The sequence below is a fragment of the Desarmillaria tabescens genome, assembly GCF_030435595.1.
Source record: "Desarmillaria tabescens strain CCBAS 213 chromosome Unknown EV420scaffold_5, whole genome shotgun sequence".
Classification (NCBI taxonomy): domain Eukaryota; kingdom Fungi; phylum Basidiomycota; class Agaricomycetes; order Agaricales; family Physalacriaceae; genus Desarmillaria; species Desarmillaria tabescens.
Window position 1 is genome coordinate 536,083 of NW_026848304.1, and position 19,757 is coordinate 555,839.

Genomic DNA, 19,757 nt, shown 5'->3' on the forward strand with positions numbered 1-19,757 from the left:
GCTCCGGCACGGCAGCCACTTTGGACATAGACCCGCCCGGATGTGGCCAGCCCCTCGCTGCCCTTGTCCTCCGCCATGAGTCTCGCGACCCCGAACTTGCGCAAAAATACGTCGAGACGTCGAGCTGGCTCGCATCTACAACCGCAGGACGGTCACCATGCTGCTCTTACTGCCATCAGGTCCTTTCTCAAGGGCCGCACCTGCTATGATGCCTTTCCAATCAGCTTCAGGCTCATCGTACTCGACACCAAGCTTAATGTTAAGCGCGCCCTACAATGTCTCATTCTAAATAGTCCGTCGCGTAACTATAATCATTTCCTCGCTCATCAATCTCTAGGTGTTGTGTCTGCTCCCCTTTGGAATAGCGAAACTTCTAGATTCGCCGGAATGCTCACCGTCCTCGACATCATTCATCTCATCCAGCACTACTACAACGTCGCGACGATGACATATGAAGCGGCTGCCCTGGATGTAGAAGGCCTCGTCCTCGAAGATCTTAGAGGTTTTCAATTTCTTTCATCGCGCCACTCATCTGAGATTCTCGTTCCAGGAATCGAGACTCAGCTTGGCGTCGCGCAGCCCCCTCTTTTATCAGAACATCCATCTAGCACTTTATACCAGGCCGCAAAGGTCCTCATACAAACCCATGCCCGGCGCCTTCCCCTTCTCGATGTTGACACAGAGACCGACCAGGAAGTCATTGTCTCAACTTTAACAACATACCGTCTCCTCAAATTTATATCGATCAATGTACATAATTATGTTTAACCTTCCTTATCGGAGATACTTACCGTCGCCTCGACAGTGTACTAAAGAAATCCAACAACTCCACTTACCTTTGCGCAAACTCAAGATCGGTACATATGTAGCACCTCCCGCCCCAGGCCAAAAACCTTATTATCCGATCGCGACTGCTGGCCTCTCGACTACCGTTTTTGATGTCGTCCACCAATTTTCTGCTCTGTCTATTTCTGCCGTACCCATCATTGATGATGATGGTATTGTGGTTAACCTTTACGAGACGGTTGATGTCATTGTATGTTTTCTCCTCTCCATACAGTTAATCCGTGCTTCACTATCTTGAATCAGACACTTGTACGCCTGGGTGCATACCATACACTTGACCTCACCATCTCCCAAGCGCTAAACCAGCGTTCTCCCGATTTTCCTGGTGTCGTGATTTGTAACGCATCAGATTCCCTTGGTACTCTCCTACAGCTCATAAAGAAGCGAAGGGTCCACCGTTTGGTAGTAGTAGAAGGAGAGGTACGTCAACCTGATATAATTGCTCTCATCAACTGACGATCACCGCAGGAGGAGGAACGAAAGGGCGGAAAGAAAGGCCGACTATTAGGTATAATTACCCTCAGTGACGTTCTCCGATACGTTATTGGTGCAGCGAGTATAGGCGAAGGATATGACCCTAGCCAGAGGACGAAGTCAGAGGATACACTGAATCCTCCGTCCCCGTCCCAATCGCGGGCTTGAACGGTGATATCTTGTATTTTTTATATCTAGACGATTTCTGGCTGTGATATCAGTGGATTCTTTTTTGATGTATGGGGTGCATCTTCTGACATTAGTTTCGTAATCACACTTTACATGTGGCCCTTCATCTTGACGAAAACATTTTCTACATCTCGTGAAGCTGCAGTCTCCCAGAGGCATGCCCTGGATTTTTTGCATGATATACCGGCCTTCATTAGCCTCTCTCCGCTGTTGGAAAGTTACGCACTGGAAAAAGGCGGCAATCCTTGCACGTACACGATCGTTGATCGCCTGAAGGTCCTGGGCTCCTTCAGTACCACCACGACGCTTCGTGCTACATTCACCACTTGTGATGACGGGCTGGACGTCGAGGTGAATGCAGGGGCATGGACACGTCTCAGGACAGAGTATCGAGTTCGCCCCGCAGTACAGGGCCGCGAGTTAGGAGTTTTGGTGATCGAACATGTCACAATTTACGTTTGTCTGCTCCTGCCACCATCGAGACGGGCTAATTCATTCTCCAATCATAGGGCCTCTTCTGCTTTATGCCCTTTATCTACGCCACGCTGACCAAATCTCATCTGGAAGGACAGGAGAGGCTCGTACGTGCTCTGGAGAAACGTCATGTACGATTTACTTTGTTCACATTGCTCGATCATCTGTGTGCTAATCATCGCTTTCACTGTAGTGAGCACGGAGAGATATCAATGGTTTCCCCCAGTTTTTCATACTACTTGAACGTCGTTCCTGCATATGCTTTCTATACCGTCGCAATAGCATCGTTCCTCGCCCTTATTTTCTTTGCCAACAAGATGTCGGACCCATATGGCACGTTCCATCACGCTCTCAACAAATTGCCTGGGGAAGATCCAAGTGCACCGCCCCAAACTGAGTGGCTGAATATGGGCTACTGGAAGGTTGGTGCCAGAGGTTCACGATCTTGCGATCCCCTGGTTACGCCACGTCTGTAGAACACCAGTGTCTTCCCAGAAGCCTGTCAAGGTACGTGTGGTAATCTCATGAAATCACTGACAGTCGACCTGATCGTCTTTCCAGCGCTCGCTCTGAAGCTCATTCGTACCGCCGACAGCCAAGCTGGCGGTAGAATTCTCGGTGGGTCCGGTTCCCACTGAATGACACAGAAGCCATGTAATTCATATTGGCCCCGCAGATGTGGGACACGGTAGTGGGGAGTCGCTCATCCTGCTTCTCTCCCACCCAGATGTTCCACGTCCCTCCGAGCTGTCAGGAATTACAAGTCTTCCTGCACATCACCAGCGTTCTCGTGAACGGATTGCGAGCATGCGGCTCCGAAATCCGGGTATCATCGAACCAAATCTTTACCTCGGAGATGCGGTTTATCGACTTGGGAGAGAAGATCATCCACTCAGTCCCAATAACGCTGATATGTTCGACACTATTCTTGCTCTTGATTGCGCGTATCACTTTCACACTCGACGAGACTTTCTGCGACAGTCGTTGTCACACCTTGCGCCTGGTGGGAGAATAGCACTTGCGGACATCTGTTTTACGACGAGTTGGAGGTCCATGAACTTCGGGACGAAGGTTCTCTTGACAATTTTAAACGTGATCCCCAAGGAAAACATCGTTTCTCTCGCCGAATACGAGGCAGACATGCGGGATATGGGATACGTAGATGTAAAACTAGAGGATATCAGTGAGGATGTATTTCCTGGGTTTGTACGATTTCTAAAGAGCCGTGGGTGGGGCTGGTGGATATTTGGGAAAGTCATGTCGGCGTTTTCGGGCCGGTGTCAATTTGTAGTAGTGAGTGGCTGTGCAGGTGCTTAGTAGTTTTGTCCATGGACGATGACTGCGATTCAACAAGTGTCGATCGTTGACCTGCAAGAGCGCTCTGAGCCAAAGCCACATACAGTCTATCGAATCGAAATAAAGGCTCACATTCAATCATGGAGCATGTGGCGCCGCTACTCCGAATTCGACGATCTCCACACTGATCTCGTTCAGGCAACTGGCACCCCACCACCAGCACCCCTACCTCCAAAGCACAAATTCTCCATTTTTCGCTCCCGTACCGACTCCCAGCTTCTCACAGAGCGACGGGAAGGTCTCGAGGCATACCTACGTGCCATCATTAGCGCCAGAGACGACCAATGGCGCGAGGCCTACCCTTTCAAACAGTTCCTTGGAATTCCCATCGGCAAGGCTGCAGCTGCCAAGAACGTTCCCACCCATTTCTCTTCTACATCTTGGCTAGACTGAATACCAAGAAATCCAGACACGCCTGCGAGACGTTAGGGCCGACATAAACCGCCGAGAGGCGTTCTCCACCCAGGGCGACGTCAATGCCTCCCACAAGTCCTAACGTCAGCTGCCAAGCAGAAACTCGCAGGATGTCTTGGCCCGTATTGGCACGCTTGGGAAGGGACTTCAGGAGCTTGTAGTGGGTGGCATGAGTCAGGGTGAGCTGCAGAGACGGACGGATATGGTTGCTCGGCTTCAGGATGACTGCGAGAAGCTGGGAAAGATGGTCACTGTTGCCCGAATGACTTCGTCACGGAGCAGCGGCGGCGACACAGCACCCACCTCCATGAAACTCGCGCCGTCGACTGACCGCGAGGCCCTTCCTTGGTCCGACGGGTAACGCATTCACTAGGGTGACGAGAGTATTTGGTGCACCATTCGGCACCTCAGGAGACGGAGGAGACCAGGCCACTCGATAATCATGGGCTTTTGACTTTCCAGCAGACCCAGATTGAGGCAACAGGACCAGCAGTTGTCCATTTTGACGACTATCCTGCAGCGACAGCGGCACTTGGGGGAGGCTATTGGAGCCGAGATAGCCTCCCAGAATGACATGCTCGATGGATTGTCGAATGATGTAGACCGAACGGGTGGTAAGCTTGTCTCGGCAAATAGACAGCTGGGAAGACTCGGTTAGAGGGTACCTGTTCCCCATTTTTTTGATCAGTTTATACTTTCCAGAGGCATATCTGTATCCCCTTGATTTCTCATGTGTGTGTGTACATAGTGCGTATAATATATTATCCAGTAAATAATCCTGCACGTGCTGAATGATAATCACTTCTAAGCGCGTCACGTAGAAACTGACAAAGTATCAGGCAAAACTGCACATGACCGGTATCCGCTCGGTATGAAAATGACTAACTTAAGGACTTTGCATTAGTAGAAAATAAGAGGTACAATTCTATGACATTCATAAATAAGTTATTGCTAAATTTTACGATACGGAAGCAGCTGCGTGTACCCATCCAAACCCAACACGACGGACGGTGTTGAAGAAATGAGCTTCGGCTGACTACAGTTACCGGGTCATAGCACATGTGCCGGTTCCTCACTGAGTTCCCGTCAGGCCTTGGCCAAGAATTTTCCGACTCCCTAGAAGGTTATTAGCGTCTGTGAGTAAGGGGCAACAAAATAATCATGTACCTCAAAGCAGGCTATCATGATTCCGCATGCCGGAGCAATTTTAGCTATCCGCGGCGTAATTCCAGCGTACAAGGCTGAGGGTCCTTCTGTCCGTACGATCTGATTGAGAAGACCGACAATCGACGTGACTTTGGGGGCATCTGATGCTGCTCGCATGACCAGCGCTTGACGTCGAGTCTTGAGAACATCCATTGGCGACGTTATCAGTGCAGCGCCGGTTCCACTAACAGCGCCACACAAAAATGCGATCCATGCGTTCTTCTGGCCCTGCCGAGCAAACCCTTTCTTCAAGGTCTCATAGCTAAACCAGTAAAATCCCGAAAACGGAACATCCCGCCATAAGGTGGGCCCAAGTCCCCTCCATAAACAACGTGCACCTTTCGTCTTGACAAGCTGCTGAATTGATGCGAGAACGGAACGAAGGGTATGAGGTTTATCTGGTGAGAGAGGTGTCGATTGTAGATTGGTCCGTATAAGTTCGAGTGGAGATGCAATTGTAGATATTATTGTACGAGCGAGTATTCCCGATGTCAAAGGAACGAAATTTTCATTCGGTAGTATTGGTGGTAGCGCGACATTCAAGAGGTGGTCATAAGTTAGCATGTATGCGGTTGAAGACGGAACTCCAATGACCCTGAGCTCCACATGAGATTTGCTAGCTAGCAAGATGGAAAGGCAACGTACAGTGTTGTTCCAGATCCCTTCCAGAGACCACGTAGACCTTCTGCCTTCCACACATGCTTCACTGCATCGTAGAATCCATTAACCCGCTCCGCCCTGAACACGCCGTTCTCCCAGACACAGACGAGTTCTTCCTCCGCAATGGGACGTGCCAACGACGACAAGTTTCTTACACACGGCCTATTGAGAGGTTGACAACATGTATTAGGCGGTGGCCGTACGAACAAAGGCTGGGAACTAGGCCGCTGAGTTTGTAGCCGTGTTTTGACGACGTCAAATGGCGTCACTGATAATAGAATGAGCATTAAAGTTTATAGAGATAACAAGAGGGTACACTTACTAGTAAGCGCCGTCATCGTCGAGCCAGTAGCGGCAGCGGCGAGCTTCGCCTGGAATGGATCCAGGCCATTGTGGATGGACATGGGAGAGGAGCGAGAAAATGTGCGAGTCAGCCGCCCGTACTTCCCGTTTGTTTTATCAGATAATCCCCGGTAAGCCACGGCACGTGCCTGCCGCGGGGCACGAATTCGGCACCGGGGGTGTTACCTGATTAAAAAATTTACAAATAAAAAATTATTGTCAAGTATCATCATCGTCCTCAACAACCACGTCTGTCATCGCTCCCATTTTGCGCTTGCCCCGTTCACAGTAGTGTTGAACAACATACCCAGTACTGACGCTCAATGGCTTCTGCTCTTTCTGGTCCTTCTCTTGTCGCTTCGAGAGCTGCGCTCTCTGCTGCATTGGCTGATCAATCTGATGCCGTCGATGATTCACTGGAGCCGGGAGAGATCCAGGAGGTCGACATGCAGGCTCAGGCCGAGGGTATCCGAACTGTGTTCAGTGATCCCACCAATTTCAATGTCAAGGTATGCTCTGTAGCCTGCATTGCTGGCCTAATAGTTCCGACCCCAGTCTCACGCGACCTTCTTCTGTAGCACCCCCTTTACTCTCCCTGGACTCTTTGGTTCGACTCTCCAGCTACGAAAGGCCGGAATCTGCCTCAAACACCCGTCTCTGCCTTTCCCCAAACACCTGTGCCTCAGACACCCGGAGTGGCGGCGGCACAAGGTTGGATGGAGGATATCAAGCGGGTGATCAGTTTTGACAGTGTCGAGGAGTTTTGGGGGTACGTTCCGACCGTCGCTGTTTGGGGCCAATGCTTACAAAACGTCTTCTCTCTCTAAAGCCTATATAATAACATTGTTGCGCCATCTTCGCTACCGCAGAAGGCGAACTACTATCTTTTCAAGGTTTGTCTTGGTTCTCCACACTATCCGTAATCACCGTGTTGACGCTTTTCTCAGGAGGGAATTATCCCGGCGTGGGAGGATGAAGCTAACAAGAACGGTGGGAAATGGAGTATTCAGTTACCCCGAGACAAGAATCGAGGCAACGTTGACAAAATGTGGCTTTATACAGTGCGTGGTGGCTCCTATATCTTTCGTTCCTCTCACTGTCTTCCTTGTCCTTTCAGATGCTTGCCGCAATAGGAGAAACGTTCGACCCCCTTCTGACCGAAGCTGCCAGCAATGGTACTCCACCAAGCTCTTTGATTACCGGCGTTATCGTTTCCATTCGCCCACAGTTTTATCGTATTTCCATATGGACGCGACTAGCTCCGTCTGCAACGGATGAAGATGGGCTAAGGGCGCGGATTGAGGGAATAGGTCGACACTTCAAAACAAGTGTTCTCGGTTACTCTGAAGGGCAGAGACTGGCAGGTCCGTTGGCCACCGAAGTTGAATTTCTTTCGCATAAGGACTCGGAGAAGAAGGGCAAGGCAAAGAAGATTATTGTCTGATACTCAGCACTCAACTGGGAGCGCAGTTCGTTACGGTTTATTATATTTACATTTATCAATTGACTTAGTGTAAAAAAAGCGATGAGCGAGGCACGTGCGATGACACGGTAATGACATCATACAAGTCCACTGCGGAACCTTGCATTGCCTTAGGTCTACTTGAACTTGCATTGCCTACCCAACATTTCTACCTTTTACCATCATGCCCGTCCCAGGTTTCTTACAGTCTTTCGCAGACAAGGCTCAGTCCGCTATCAAGGACTCGCCTCTCGCCCAGCATCTCCCAAGCCAGTATCGTCCTGGCAGCCCAGATGCCAGCGCCCAGCCATCTGCCAATGAAGTCGCGTCCGGTGGTCACAAATCTCACACTTTAGAAGCAATCCAGTACCAGTTACGCAGCCTCGGTCAGCAGTACAGGTATTCGGTGTCCTCTCTTTGTCCATCAGAATCTGATCTCGGTTCTAGTTCGACTTCGCCAGTACAAAAGATCATCACCATCGAAAAGGGTGTCGCGATTGACTTTGATAGTGTATCCAGAGACTCAAAGGCACAGAGTAAAGAACTCTACACTTGGGGTCAATCAGAACTCGACGATCTGAAAGATGGTATGTTGCCACACCATGTCTCAGTTCCTGACACTGACACTTTTTGTATTCAGTGACTGATCGCCTTGCGTACCTGAACTTCGTACAAGGTTCGCTTGCGAGCTCCATCGCGGTGAAGTTGGATGCTGCCCGAGCGCCACTGAAACAACTTCGTGACGCCGAGGTTGCCCTCACACCTCGCCGGAACATCCGTGCCGGGCTACAGAATCAGCTCGCAAGGCTCGAACATGACAACCAAAAAGGCATGGAAAAGAAGATTAGCGAACTAAAGGATCAAGTCAGGAAAGCCGAGGCCGACGATCAACCACAAGAAAGGGAAGTTGAGCTTTTGAAGAGAAAGGCTATCCGCGAAAGTGAACAAGCCAAATGGGATGCGATCCGCGAGGTATGCTTGTCATTCTTCAGGACTCATTAACTGCGGCTAAATTGATGATTATAGTACGGCGAAAAGCTGATTCTGCTGTCACAAGCTGCAAATCCCGTTATTGCGGTGTTGCCTACAATTCCGCCCACTGAGTCATCTCCGTACACAGGTGCACAAGCCACTGGTGCTGCGCGCGCGTCGTTGCAACGTGCTCTTGATAATTATAAGACGGGACATATCAATCTTCCACCTCAAGTTGCGGCATCTGACCTCAGTCGATCCGACACTCAAAGCTTTGGTGAAAGCCATGCTAGTGAGCTGTCTAGCATGTCCACCGATGTTGCCGGTGCCGCTAGTCCTGGTATTCCACTCTCGCCGCCGTTGAACGCGACCAAGGATTCTTCACAGGCAGTATCTGAGCCTACGAAGTACGCCCCTCCATCTTCTCCACCCCCAATCAACCCATCCAACTTGAATCTTTCACCGACACCTCTTCCTTCCTCTGGTGGTCCTTCATCCGCGTCTCCTAGCGTCTCTAGTGTCCCATCGGACTCGTCTAAGTTACCTCCGATCACACCTACCATAGCAGAAACCGGGGTACCTGTGTCTGCCGGCACATCAGGCCCTGGACCCGCAAGCGGTTCCCTGCACGACATCAAGGCTTCGCCTCCGTCTGGCGGTAATGGGAAGTTTGAATCTGCTGAAGAGGAGAAGAGACGCCTTGCTGCGACATACTCTCAGGCGTACAATGCGCCACCTGTGTCACAGCCAACCACCTCGACGTCTGAAAGTGCTGAAGAGGAAAAGAAGAGGTTGGAAAGGGAGAGAATTTTGAAGGAAGGTGGGAGTCACGGACCGACTGGAAGCGGAGACAATAACACCAGGAAGGATGATGACGAGTTGCCGCCATACCAGGACATTTAATTGCGTTGTTCTTACATGTGGATTGTATTTCTTGTATAACGATCTGTGGGTATGGTATTAACAATGAATGTACCTCATATCTCTTCTACGTACTTCTAATTTCGGTGTCCAATTCAGCTGGACCGCTCCAGGGTGGCGTTCACATAATTCTTCTCCACATGCTCCGGAAGAAAGGACTGGTGAATGGAAGGGTGAATAAGTATATGTCGAACTGTGCCGTTATGGCAATTAGTTGTAATCGTGTGTCTTTTATTTAGGTTCCGAATGTATGAGCGTGAAGAATGCTGAGAAAATTACGAATTAGATGGCCGCCCTATCGCGCCCCGGGAATAAGGTAGTATATACAAAGCAGCAAAGTAAAGTTACAGATTCGAAAGCGAAAGAAAAGATAACGACATTGCGAGCATCATGCATTATCACTTCCATTATTCGAGTATTCCGTTGCCCCCGTTTCAGCTGACCGTGGCTGACACTGTTTCAGCGCTGCGGCAGTAGCCTCCTTCTTGATGAGAGCATCGCGAAGAGACAAGAACTATAGGGAGACGAGTGAGTGATGAAGAAGACCTTTCCCTTTCGTAATAAAGAAATACTGACCCTATGCTCCTCCGTCACGCGTTGGAAGTTAAGTTTTCGGGTCATATTTTCCATATGAACTAGCAGCGTCTAGGGGGAGCAAATGTCCGCTCGGAGAACAGTCCAGGTAAACTCAAGGTTATGCAGACATACCCTTATGGAACGGCTACTGAGGCCGCGATAACTGGAAACTCGTTCCAAAGCAACGGGTTGGGTGCCAGTAAGGTTGAGTTGCTCGTGTAGATAGATCACATAGCGCTCCAAGCATTCAAGGTAGTGCCTTTTTTTCTCGTGCGAGGAAATGCTGTCCCTGCAGGGAGTCAGTCAATGGTTTAGCTCGGAGAATTATGCAGGTCAGGAGGATTTGGACTTACGGATCTGTCGGGGGAAACCCGATACTTCTCGCCATAGCGCGACGGCGAGCTTTCCTGGCGGTGTCAGCTTTGTCGGGACCGAAGTCATGAGCTAAAGGTTCAGAGACGGCAGACGGTTGGTCGTTAAGTAGCTCGCTGGGAGTGGGAAACGTCAAGAGAGGCTGGTCGCAGGGGTTGTTATTGTAGAAATTAATAAAGGGCTCGAAAGGAGGAGTCTCCAAAAGTACTCGTGGCTGGAGAGGTATTAGTTCTGGATGGCTGGACTCTGGAAATGGTTCAAGGGGTGATACTGGAGAAAGCAGAGGCTGAGAAGAATAGCTGCCGAGCGGTGGATACGATGGACCGGGCTGAGATGGTACATCTTGAATGGGGTAATTTCCCGTTTGGGCATCAGGATAAAGCAGTGACGATGGGCGGGAAAGAGGCACTGGAGCATGGAGCGGTATATCTGTTGGCAACGCAACGTCGGGACTCTGAGTATACGACGTAGGCCAAAATTGAGCAGAGGACTCAGTTTTAGGGTAGAATTCGACAGGCGAATATGGGTATCCCTCTGGCCCAGAAGGAGACGGATAACTGGGGGTACGTGGACCGTCGCTATCTGAAGACGACGCGTACATGCCCTGCAACGACAAGTAAGCATAAGAAAAAAATAGGGAAAAAGGAAAACCTACCGATGCGTCGTAGTGGTACTGCGAGTCGGGGTGCGCCTCTGAGAAAGACATGGGAGTACTAAGATGGGAGGCTAGGAAACGGAGAAGTATTTATATAAGGGATTTAAAAAAATACCAAGGGACAATGAATTATTTTGATATTGCTTATTTCGGTTTGGATTTTGGGCAGAGTCGCCAAAACATCAGTGAACCGCGATCGAGGGAGTCCTGATTTGGTAATTGGTGTTCCTTGTCGGTGCAGAAGGGTGTCGGCTGCAAATGCCAACGACCCTAAAATAACCCATTAACTCTATAAAATCACAAAATCATTAAATTGAAAAGGGTCTCATTGAGAAGATCCAGATTTCACGATCCCTATCCATGATCCTGGGTTAATTCGGCTGCCTGCGAAATATTAGGCTTTGGCGACGCGGCGTAGGCGGCGTATCAGTTCTGGACAAGTCAATAGCTGTTTTTCCATCCAGGCCTGGGAATGGGGACAAGGTTTTTGCGCACTTGAGCAAAAATGACGATTTGTGACACGATCCGGTGCTGGGACAACGGCGGTCATATTCTTAAAGCGGATGGAAGATGGGCGGGCCACGTCCTGCTTGTCAAAGGGAAAGTCACTGATTCCTATCTTCATTCGACTTGATTGCAGCCCGACTTCCCACGCTGAAACCGGCTGCCACCTGAAAGAACCTTCAGAATTCACAGAAGCTTGAAGTCCACCTAGGATGGATCTCCCAACAGAACATCTTTCCTTTCCTTATGTTTTCCGATTTGTTTTCTTGACAAAGTCAGCTCGGTTAGTCCGTTTCTAAGCCTGTAAAAAAGGTCCGATCACTCACCGCTATTACTCTTGACTCCAGCTCCAGGTAGACATACAATCACCGGGCGTGATTTACTCTTTTTTCCTTGGACAGGCTTCCCGACCTTCTAATTAATACATCTTTTTGTCCGTCACTTTCACCTGGCCCCATATATATTGTCGGGTTCCCAGTCGTTCGTTCATCTCTTTCTTGCCATGGCCTCCCAAAGTTCTCAGTCCAGCTCTCCTTCTGCGTCTCTGCCATTCCCTGCGCTCGCACCGATCACGGCCCATGAGCTGCAATATCCCGATCGCCCGTCATCTCAGCCCAAGCAATGCTCCGCCTCCAGAATGATCGTGCACCCATATGCTCGTCTGTACGCCAAAAAAGAAGAGGGAAAACGTCGCAAGATATGGAACCATGCCCTTGAAAAATCGCTTTTCAACGCGTACGAGTTGTAAGTCGTTCAACTTTGTGTTCCCAATCACAGCGGAACTTATTCGTCTGTCCTTCTAGGTCCACCCTGGGAGCCCCCCATCGACGGACAATTTACATGGCAAGCCTTGAGGCCCACATCGATCGCTTGCATGCCCAGCTCCTTAGGTCGGCCATGCCATCCCTTGATAGATTCATTTCCTCTGACGCCGTGTTTCAAGTCTCGGGTTTTGGCCGGTTAGCTTCGACGAGCTAGAACCGTTCAAAGGCTTGAATTCAAAAACGGCAAAAGTTCGTTCTTTTTACCTAACAATGCAACATCAGGTGACACTGTCCCCTGATTTTCAGAGTATGGTGTCGGGTCTCCAGTACGACGCATCAATAGCGAAGCTCAAGTTGCTCGAACTAGAGCGTGCGGTAAGTCTCGACTTCCGGAGATTAAATTTCGTTGTCCTAATGCCTTGCGGACGCAGAACAATGCTCTAGTCCGTACTTTAGGCCGTTCAGACGTGCCCGAACCCTATACCGGAGAAATTTGACCACCTAATGTGTCGCTAAGACTCAGCATCAGTCTGAAAGTAAAACTCAACGGAACACTCGCATCCATGTATCATATCCATTCAAAATAAAGTTTTGTTATTGCCACCTGTGCTTATTCATGAGGGAGGGATCACTGTAAGAGCCGGCACTAACATATTTCCAATGGTGTTCTCACAGGATACCGAGAGATTCTGTCATTTCCCAGCCACAATGTAACCTGACACATGAAAAAGGGTGCCATTATGCCGTTTAGTAGATCGACAACACGTACAAGGAAAGAACTCGCGGCGATGTACAATTGTATTCACTCCCGTGCTCACTCTGGCAGAAATCAGTTCTTCGACAAAAGAACGGTGGCGATTTAGGGTTAGACATCGCAAGGGGTGAGAACAATCCTTCCCGCGAATGCGTGTGAGCCCGCCTTTTATGGAGCTCAAATCTCTGACCTATCACAGACGATATGAGGCGTACGTACATTGTGCATCCGTACGGGGATGCGCCGGCTATCCGAAGTCGTGAATCATCTTGAAGCCTTCGAGGGAGAAGCATGAACAAAAGGCATAGATCACCGGTCCACCTCATGACGCTCAAATAAGTCCAGAGAGAGCAAGTGCAATTAAGCACCGGGAGTATTGTATACACTCGGTACTAAAACAGACATTCGGAGGATCGAAATTGCGTCGCAATCATTGTCTATCGGATGGCAGACGACGTTGAGATCGAATGCCTGCGCGTGTCCAGAGGAGATAAGACCTAAATCTGACACGGAGGTACGAAGGAAACGAAAGACAAAATGATGAGGATTGTGATATACAAGGCAAAAAGAATGAAAACGTCACGTATGCTCGTGCCCCCAGTTTTCCAGACAGATGTAGCATGTTTGATGGGCTCGACTAACTTCTCTAACACAAGTCGTCATCAGCAAAGTAGACAAAGACGTAGAATTCGGTTACGGATTCTCATCGTCTTTGGCAACGAAGACATGCTTGCTCCGAGTTGCCACCTCTGTCATGCCTTTCCCACTCCCAGTAACTCCCACTATAGAAAACAATCATGTGAGTACAAGGAAATAGATAAACAGAATTGCGGAACGACACTCACCTCGACCAAGAGGGTTGTCGGGAGTTTTGAAGATACTGGTCCCGGCGACTCCTGCAATATGCACCCCCTTCTTTTCTGACTTCTTCGCAAACTTTTGCCACGTCGCCTGCTTTTGGGTTTGTTCCTTAGCCTTGGCTGCCTTTGCCTCTAGCTTCTTCTCATTCTTCTTCTTCTTTCGCTCCCGCTCCTCCTCCTCCTGCTTGCTCAGCTTGCGCTTATTCGATACGGGTGCATTGTAGGTGTAGTTTGGGGGGAGTGGTCTGACCTCGGATGCTTTCACCTGCTCTGTCGTGTTGTAACCCTTGAATACAATGCTGTAAACACGGTTGTCTGCAGAGCCCCCTACTGACGTTATCCTCGCCGGGTACCAACCCCCATCCGCTGAATATTTAGCCTGACACTCATCGCCGGCAGTCCAAGTCTGCACAGGAGTAGCCGAGGAAGACTTTCGCGATGACTCGACTTTCGATGAAGATGCTAGCTCAGCCTGGGCGATTGCGGTCTGCGTAAGTCCAATAAGCTCCTTCAGCTCCGAACGCAGTGCTTCGAGCTCTGCATTGTCTGGGTCGGCAGAGAGTGCGACCTCAACTTGAGATAGCTGGACTTGATAGGTCTCTAGATCTGTTTTGTCCATCGTTGAGAGGAGTAGTGAGAAATGGAGGATGACAAGGGAGTCTTTGTTTGGCTGTCAGAGGTATGGCAAATATATCGAGCACAGTAAATCCAAAAAAGGTAATGTAAGTAACAACTACTCAATGACTACTACTGAGTACTAACGAGTCAAACCAAAAGGCCTTCAATCCCACACACCGCTTCTATCCATCTTTACCCGAGTATCCTGCTTTGCTTTACTACCCTGCGGCCTTCCTGCCTTCCGAGCTCCACGTTTTGAGTGATATTTCCTCTGCTGCTGCGCTCGACTCTTTGAGAGATTCGAGGAAACAATGTTTCTAACATTGTTTAGACTGAGAGCCTCTGTCATCTTGGCAAGGGAATCAGGGGATACGGATCTGGATCGAGGGGGCGACCTTGATAGTTCTCGAGTCTCTGAGATGTCCGAGACGTCTGATGGATAGTCCTCTGTTCGTCCTCGCGTTTTTGCTTGGTGAGGCTCGTCATCCATCCTGATATCATGATCCTGAGGTCTGTCAGCATCCGTGGCGACGCGATCTGTTCTTGTCGTGTCTTCCTCAGCTTTGGGTTCTTCGGGTTCGTTTTTTTGGTCTCGTCCTCCATCTCCTCTGTACCCTGCCTTCTCGTCTTCGTCGTCTTCATCATCTTCGTCTTCGTCGTCTTCTTCTTCCTCCTCTTCCTCCCCATCGCGCGCTTCTTCTTCATTGACAGCCGCCATGTACTGGAAAACAATCAGTACAAAGCTCTCTTCGTGCGTTAAATCACACAAACCTCTTCTAAAACTTTCATGTCTTTGTTGCCGAACCCGCTAGCAGCTACAACAATGTCCAGCCTGAAATTTGATTCAGAGGTATTCTCTGTTGCTATCGTTTTGAATCGGGGGTACAAGGAGCTCTCGTATCGAAAACGCCGTTTGAAGAATGTACGGATGCATTCAACGTCGCGGTTGAAATACCTGGGAGATTAAATCAACGAGAAGTCGATAGCAAATGAAATAGATAGCGACCATTCTGCATTCACATGGGATGTGCTGACCATCTGAGGGAAATCAATGACGACAGGCTCCCCGGTGTCTCGCCGTATGAGAATGTTGAACTCGTTAAAGTCCCCATGAATCAACCCGGCGTGAGCAAATCGCACAATGAGGTCCATCAAGGTCGAATAAAGCTTTCCTGGAGACGGGACCTCTGATATTTGTCGCCTTGAAGAAACGGGTTAATGAGGGCACTGTAGCGTGCGTTAATTAGAAACCTCACAAAGGATATGCATCGATGAACTCCATCAGAATACAGTGTCGTGCCTGGTCGATAGGTTTTGGAACAGGGAAATCGTGTTCGTGAAGGACCTGAAACATTGTTAGATATAGAAGACGTTGACGATGAATACTTACCTTCATGAAAGCCCATTCTTTCTGAGCCGCTAAGCGAGACATATACATCCATGACGCTGATTTCCTCTTTCCGAGATAATCCCGCTTGTCCTTGATTGCTCGAAAGGATATTCGGCCAAGTCTGTCCAGCCAGCATGAGGCAAGTTGAGGGTGTGCCACATGTATTCTTACCGATGTAGTTTCAGTACCATTTCCTTGCCTTCCGAATCCGCGACGATGTAGATGTCAATACATAAAAGTCAGGAATTGGACTGGCAAGGCGTCTTAGTTAGACTCACCGGATTCCTTCCCAACACCGATCTGATTTCCGACAGAATGCATGGAATCTCTCTTTGACATCGCCCGCATAGCAAGGAAGTCGTAACCACCGTATGTCAATCTGTATCCATCGTCTGTTTGCAAGAAATTGTCATTCAATGAGAATGGAAAAGAAGGATTTTGGAAGTGAAATCACATTTTGAATTTTGGACCTTTGAGACAAGATTTCGTTTCGCGAGGGAACCGATGAGTTTATTGACACCCCCATTCCTCAGACCGGATATCTGAGCAATAAGATTCGTGGGGACCACTTCATGATTTTTCGACCCCATCTCAACCTGACAACGGGGCTTTGAGTGGCGAGAAATGCAGAGCGAGTGAGGTACATACTGCTGTTAGAACCCTAAATTCCTCCGGTGTCACATACCGGAGATCGGTAGCGTCCAATTTCATCGTTTAGAGGATCGGATATTCAGATGGTGGAATGAGAAAGGCAAGTCGACGTTAGCAAATTTCTGACCAGACAAGTGGCTTTTGAAAGAGAAAATAAGCACATTACGTCATATACCTGATTGACGTACTCGAAACGGAAAATGCCGGTTGTTTCCTTCGTCCTCGTCCATTGCGAATGATATGTTGGCTGACGGTTCGAAGCGTGTTCGGAATGCCAACAAGGTGAGGAGGCTATTTGAATGTTATATTTCCTGTTGTTGAACAGCTGATCAAGGCATCAGCGGCAGAATTGTCGAAGGCTCTCCGCATATCTGATGATCCCAAGTATGCGATCGCGTGTCTATTCGCGCAATATAAATCAACTTTCGATGTAGCTTCGAAGTATTGACTTCCAGTGAACTATCCAAGTCACTTCGTGAGGATATATTTGCCATGCTAGAAACTAACATGCGCGACTTGTGCGTTACAGCATGTATACCGCTAAGGTTTTTGCTGAAAGCTACGCTAGCTATTTGCAATCTTCTTTTGGTTGGCATCCTGCTGAAAAACGGAAAGAAATGTTTGATCCCCTATCACGATTCATCGTAGCTCGGAGGCCAGATACCCAGGTATTAGCAGGGTACAGTATCTTCAGGTTCGAGCGTGAGAACGACTTGGATATGCTCTACTGGTCAGCTTTAAATGGTCATCGTTCGTTCGACGACTTTGTTCACTAGGTTCTATATAGTTATGAACTCCAGGTATCAAACACATCCCGGCGTAACGGGCTTGGTCGTAAATTGATGGATCTCCTGGGCTCCATTGGCGAAGCTTGGCACATGCAGAAAATCATGCTCACTGTCTTTGAAGGTATGGGTCCTATTAAGATAGAATTTTGCAGCTAATTTTCTCCGTGTAGCAAACGGGGCTGCACTTGTGTTTTATGTTGCATTGGGGTAGCGTCTTATCTTTTGATTCACAGCATTCAATCCCTGACATAAACCACAGTTTTGTCGTTGACGAAACATCGCCCGACGAAGACGATGATGCTGACTATAAAATACTTTCGATGCAGCTTGGTAAACGCTGAATGCTTCCTGGTACCAGGGAGAAGTGAAACCGGTTGGGGAACCTATATCGATGTTGATACGGAATAGACCTTTATAGCGCGCTTTTACTGCTTCTAGCGAGTACGCGTTTGAAAGTTGTTGGCATATTTGACTGCATGGAGGAGTGGGCTTCCATACACTATTAGATACCAAGGGTAGCAAGGCATTCATGATTGAAATCTCTTCAAAAGAAAATCTTTCGTATCACGCCATTTCCGGGAGTATCAAACAGATCGATTCACAGATCAGGAAACGGGAAAAATATGGCTATTGACAACTTGTCATTGATGTTCAAAGTTCAAAGTTCAACCGGCCAACACCCCGATTCAAAGAGTTTTCAGCTCTGAGCTCATTCGACATCATTTCAAGGACAAAATACAAATGCAACAAAAAGACGCTGGGAGCAGGATTTGAACCTACGCGGTGAAACACCAAGTGATAATTTGATGATTACGTAAGCCGCTGCCGCGACCCACTCGCCTTAACCGTTATTCTACTTGTACATTCGTTTTCAGCCCGGATTCAGGGCTGTAATATTATTTTCCAAATGAAATTGGCGCGTACATGTCCAGGAAATCCTCAGCATGCTGCGCAACAGGTGTCGCCAGAGTAGTCAACACATCTGTCAATGAACTGTGCGCCGTTTCATACCGCGTAGCGGGAACATGCACAAAGTTCTCCTCGGGAAGATGCTGACACAAATACATCAGCATTTCGTCAAACACTCCACTTCTGCGCCTCTTCCTCCCCTTGTCCGTAACATCCCAGAAGGGGTCAAGCAGGACCGCTGCACCGAACTAGGATAAAGAGTAAGTGTTGCTCTAAATGACCAGAAAAGCTCTTACATAGTCGTACAACATCGCCAGAGGACGTCGCATCTCCATAAGGTGTTGGTGCTTTTTGCGGTGCGATCCGAGTTTGGATTCGTACGCTTGTTTCGCCTCTTTAATCACTGTCTCATCTCCCGTTGCCAGGGCTTGGTCGAGCTCGAGCTGTGCTTCGGGCTGCTCCGCTCTAAATGATCGCTTGAGAAAGTCAATCTTCCATTTGCGGCCGCCTGTCGGTGGCGCATCCTCCTCCGCTTCTTCGTCGTCATCCTCCACATCATGCGCATCCCATATCTTGACATAACGAATAGTTTCTATGGCTCGGGTGACATAGTCGACGAATGTTTCACATGCCCCCACACCAACTTGATCGAGCAGAAACTGCGGCTGCCTTCAGACACTGGAGAATTAGATAGCAATGTGCTTACCTGGTTCATAGCTACCAAGCGATCCATATCGTTAGGTATCTTTTTCATATCGGCCGTTCGGATGCAGACTTTCTCCCAAGTATTCCTAGTCTGGACAAGTGGTAGTAACGCATCGTACTATTCGACCAGGTAAGTTGTCATTTCTCCACTACTGTTCACGCAACTCACCCAGTTCTTCTGCGTGTCCTTGTAGCCACGAATTAACCGAACAAACGCAAGATCCTCTATTACTTCTCTCCTTCCTAGGTCAGGAAACATGAGCTTCTTGGTAAAGTCGTTAGCAGACAGGGGCGGATATTTTCCCCCATCAAACTTGGTCAATAGCTCCTCTACTCGGGTCTGGACAATATCAGCGGGAGGAGCATCAGATGCCGCAGGGACCACTTGATTCCCACGAGCCTTTCGAGCGCCTCCCCCAGTGCTTCTTGCCGTGCTGCGTCGGCGTGCAAGGATCCCCATCGATGATATCTGATTCATCCGCTTATGGATCTCGGCAATGAGTTTTTGGCGTCTCGTAGTCGTACCAGGCGTGGCATCAGGAGGAAGGGCATTGAGCGCAGCCAGCTCTTGTTCGAGAGCATCGAGACGGGCATGGATTCGGATAGCAGGAGAGTCGGCCATGAGAGAAACGAGTGAGAGCCACGTAGATTTCCCGGTTTAGACGCAACCCAAAATTCATTTTCAATTTCAGCCCGGAATCGGGGCTGAAATAACTAATAAAAATTCGTTGTGGGCAGGATTTGAACCTACGCGGTGAAACACCAAGTGATATTATCTTTTATTCAAATCACTCGCCTTAACTACTCGGCCACCACAACCATACACAAGCTGTGCAAGATTCATAGAACATCACAAAGTACAGGTCATGAAAGTTAAACGGATCGCGTCGTGCAC

At 48.9% G+C, this 19,757-nt stretch overlaps 13 protein-coding genes and 1 non-coding gene across 14 annotated transcripts; 7 read left to right on the forward strand and 7 right to left on the reverse strand.

Moving 5' to 3' along the window:
• The first annotated feature begins 63 nt into the window (after window positions 1-63).
• EV420DRAFT_1512876 (CBS-domain-containing protein) lies at window positions 64-1,596 on the forward strand. The gene is made up of 6 exons (XM_060471691.1): window positions 64-292; window positions 338-502; window positions 551-750; window positions 806-1,036; window positions 1,090-1,266; window positions 1,315-1,596. Exons 1-6 carry the CDS (start codon window positions 76-78, stop codon window positions 1,486-1,488), a joined length of 1,164 nt encoding a protein of 387 aa, XP_060336164.1. The 5' UTR covers window positions 64-75; the 3' UTR covers window positions 1,489-1,596.
• On the forward strand, window positions 1,276-2,118 carry EV420DRAFT_940136 (uncharacterized protein). The gene has a single exon (XM_060484068.1). It carries the CDS (start codon window positions 1,603-1,605, stop codon window positions 2,056-2,058), a length of 456 nt encoding a protein of 151 aa, XP_060336165.1. The 5' UTR covers window positions 1,276-1,602; the 3' UTR covers window positions 2,059-2,118.
• A 182-nt stretch (window positions 2,119-2,300) lies between these two features.
• EV420DRAFT_1262625 (uncharacterized protein) lies at window positions 2,301-3,300 on the forward strand (the record flags this gene model as incomplete). Its single annotated transcript, XM_060467129.1, has 3 exons — window positions 2,301-2,405; window positions 2,460-2,496; window positions 2,711-3,300. The coding sequence occupies 3 exons, from the start codon at window positions 2,301-2,303 to the stop codon at window positions 3,298-3,300; spliced, it is 732 nt and encodes a 243-aa protein (XP_060336166.1).
• Window positions 3,301-4,616: 1,316 nt separating this feature from the next.
• EV420DRAFT_1327338 (mitochondrial carrier domain-containing protein) lies at window positions 4,617-6,043 on the reverse strand. Its single transcript, XM_060468768.1, has 4 exons — window positions 5,942-6,043; window positions 5,605-5,887; window positions 4,921-5,554; window positions 4,617-4,869 (listed from the first exon to the last, which is right to left on the reverse strand). The coding sequence occupies exons 1-4, from the start codon at window positions 6,021-6,023 to the stop codon at window positions 4,840-4,842; spliced, it is 1,029 nt and encodes a 342-aa protein (XP_060336167.1). The 5' UTR covers window positions 6,024-6,043; the 3' UTR covers window positions 4,617-4,839.
• A 137-nt stretch (window positions 6,044-6,180) lies between these two features.
• Window positions 6,181-7,541, forward strand: EV420DRAFT_940204 (translation initiation factor eIF 4e-like domain-containing protein). The gene is made up of 5 exons (XM_060484070.1): window positions 6,181-6,470; window positions 6,540-6,730; window positions 6,791-6,854; window positions 6,909-7,022; window positions 7,079-7,541. Exons 1-5 carry the CDS (start codon window positions 6,285-6,287, stop codon window positions 7,403-7,405), a joined length of 882 nt encoding a protein of 293 aa, XP_060336168.1. The 5' UTR covers window positions 6,181-6,284; the 3' UTR covers window positions 7,406-7,541.
• Window position 7,542: 1 nt separating this feature from the next.
• On the forward strand, window positions 7,543-9,450 carry EV420DRAFT_940201 (Eisosome component PIL1-domain-containing protein). The gene is made up of 4 exons (XM_060484069.1): window positions 7,543-7,822; window positions 7,871-8,010; window positions 8,064-8,395; window positions 8,450-9,450. The coding sequence occupies exons 1-4, from the start codon at window positions 7,608-7,610 to the stop codon at window positions 9,296-9,298; spliced, it is 1,536 nt and encodes a 511-aa protein (XP_060336169.1). The 5' UTR covers window positions 7,543-7,607; the 3' UTR covers window positions 9,299-9,450.
• A 51-nt stretch (window positions 9,451-9,501) lies between these two features.
• On the reverse strand, window positions 9,502-11,141 carry EV420DRAFT_940481 (uncharacterized protein). The gene is made up of 5 exons (XM_060484075.1): window positions 10,920-11,141; window positions 10,246-10,868; window positions 10,025-10,181; window positions 9,893-9,961; window positions 9,502-9,830 (listed from the first exon to the last, which is right to left on the reverse strand). Exons 1-5 carry the CDS (start codon window positions 10,968-10,970, stop codon window positions 9,705-9,707), a joined length of 1,026 nt encoding a protein of 341 aa, XP_060336170.1. The 5' UTR covers window positions 10,971-11,141; the 3' UTR covers window positions 9,502-9,704.
• A 562-nt stretch (window positions 11,142-11,703) lies between these two features.
• EV420DRAFT_940382 (uncharacterized protein) lies at window positions 11,704-12,810 on the forward strand. Its single transcript, XM_060484073.1, has 4 exons — window positions 11,704-11,706; window positions 11,771-12,167; window positions 12,227-12,313; window positions 12,367-12,810. Exons 2-4 carry the CDS (start codon window positions 11,926-11,928, stop codon window positions 12,629-12,631), a joined length of 594 nt encoding a protein of 197 aa, XP_060336171.1. The 5' UTR covers window positions 11,704-11,706; window positions 11,771-11,925; the 3' UTR covers window positions 12,632-12,810.
• On the reverse strand, window positions 12,750-13,422 carry EV420DRAFT_940395 (uncharacterized protein). The gene is made up of 3 exons (XM_060484074.1): window positions 12,957-13,422; window positions 12,839-12,902; window positions 12,750-12,791 (listed from the first exon to the last, which is right to left on the reverse strand). Exons 1-2 carry the CDS (start codon window positions 13,265-13,267, stop codon window positions 12,857-12,859), a joined length of 357 nt encoding a protein of 118 aa, XP_060336172.1. The 5' UTR covers window positions 13,268-13,422; the 3' UTR covers window positions 12,750-12,791; window positions 12,839-12,856.
• A 212-nt stretch (window positions 13,423-13,634) lies between these two features.
• On the reverse strand, window positions 13,635-14,420 carry EV420DRAFT_1262666 (uncharacterized protein; the record flags this gene model as incomplete). Its single annotated transcript, XM_060467134.1, has 2 exons — window positions 13,635-13,723; window positions 13,787-14,420. 2 exons carry the CDS (start codon window positions 14,418-14,420, stop codon window positions 13,635-13,637), a joined length of 723 nt encoding a protein of 240 aa, XP_060336173.1.
• Window positions 14,421-14,501: 81 nt separating this feature from the next.
• On the reverse strand, window positions 14,502-16,654 carry EV420DRAFT_940311 (RIO1 family-domain-containing protein). Its single transcript, XM_060484072.1, has 9 exons — window positions 16,458-16,654; window positions 16,264-16,405; window positions 16,088-16,201; window positions 15,981-16,035; window positions 15,810-15,930; window positions 15,676-15,764; window positions 15,426-15,620; window positions 15,191-15,374; window positions 14,502-15,140 (listed from the first exon to the last, which is right to left on the reverse strand). Exons 1-9 carry the CDS (start codon window positions 16,518-16,520, stop codon window positions 14,583-14,585), a joined length of 1,521 nt encoding a protein of 506 aa, XP_060336174.1. The 5' UTR covers window positions 16,521-16,654; the 3' UTR covers window positions 14,502-14,582.
• A 10-nt stretch (window positions 16,655-16,664) lies between these two features.
• On the forward strand, window positions 16,665-17,868 carry EV420DRAFT_940209 (acyl-CoA N-acyltransferase). The gene is made up of 7 exons (XM_060484071.1): window positions 16,665-16,742; window positions 16,795-16,844; window positions 16,895-16,978; window positions 17,029-17,190; window positions 17,248-17,369; window positions 17,419-17,455; window positions 17,508-17,868. Exons 1-7 carry the CDS (start codon window positions 16,701-16,703, stop codon window positions 17,587-17,589), a joined length of 579 nt encoding a protein of 192 aa, XP_060336175.1. The 5' UTR covers window positions 16,665-16,700; the 3' UTR covers window positions 17,590-17,868.
• A 171-nt stretch (window positions 17,869-18,039) lies between these two features.
• EV420DRAFT_1512925 (uncharacterized protein) lies at window positions 18,040-19,624 on the reverse strand. The gene is made up of 4 exons (XM_060471692.1): window positions 19,032-19,624; window positions 18,864-18,980; window positions 18,454-18,816; window positions 18,040-18,405 (listed from the first exon to the last, which is right to left on the reverse strand). Exons 1-4 carry the CDS (start codon window positions 19,482-19,484, stop codon window positions 18,145-18,147), a joined length of 1,194 nt encoding a protein of 397 aa, XP_060336176.1. The 5' UTR covers window positions 19,485-19,624; the 3' UTR covers window positions 18,040-18,144.
• On the reverse strand, window positions 19,589-19,681 carry EV420DRAFT_t71. The gene has a single exon. It is a non-coding gene; the product is annotated as a tRNA-Ser (tRNA).
• Window positions 19,682-19,757: the final 76 nt, after the last annotated feature.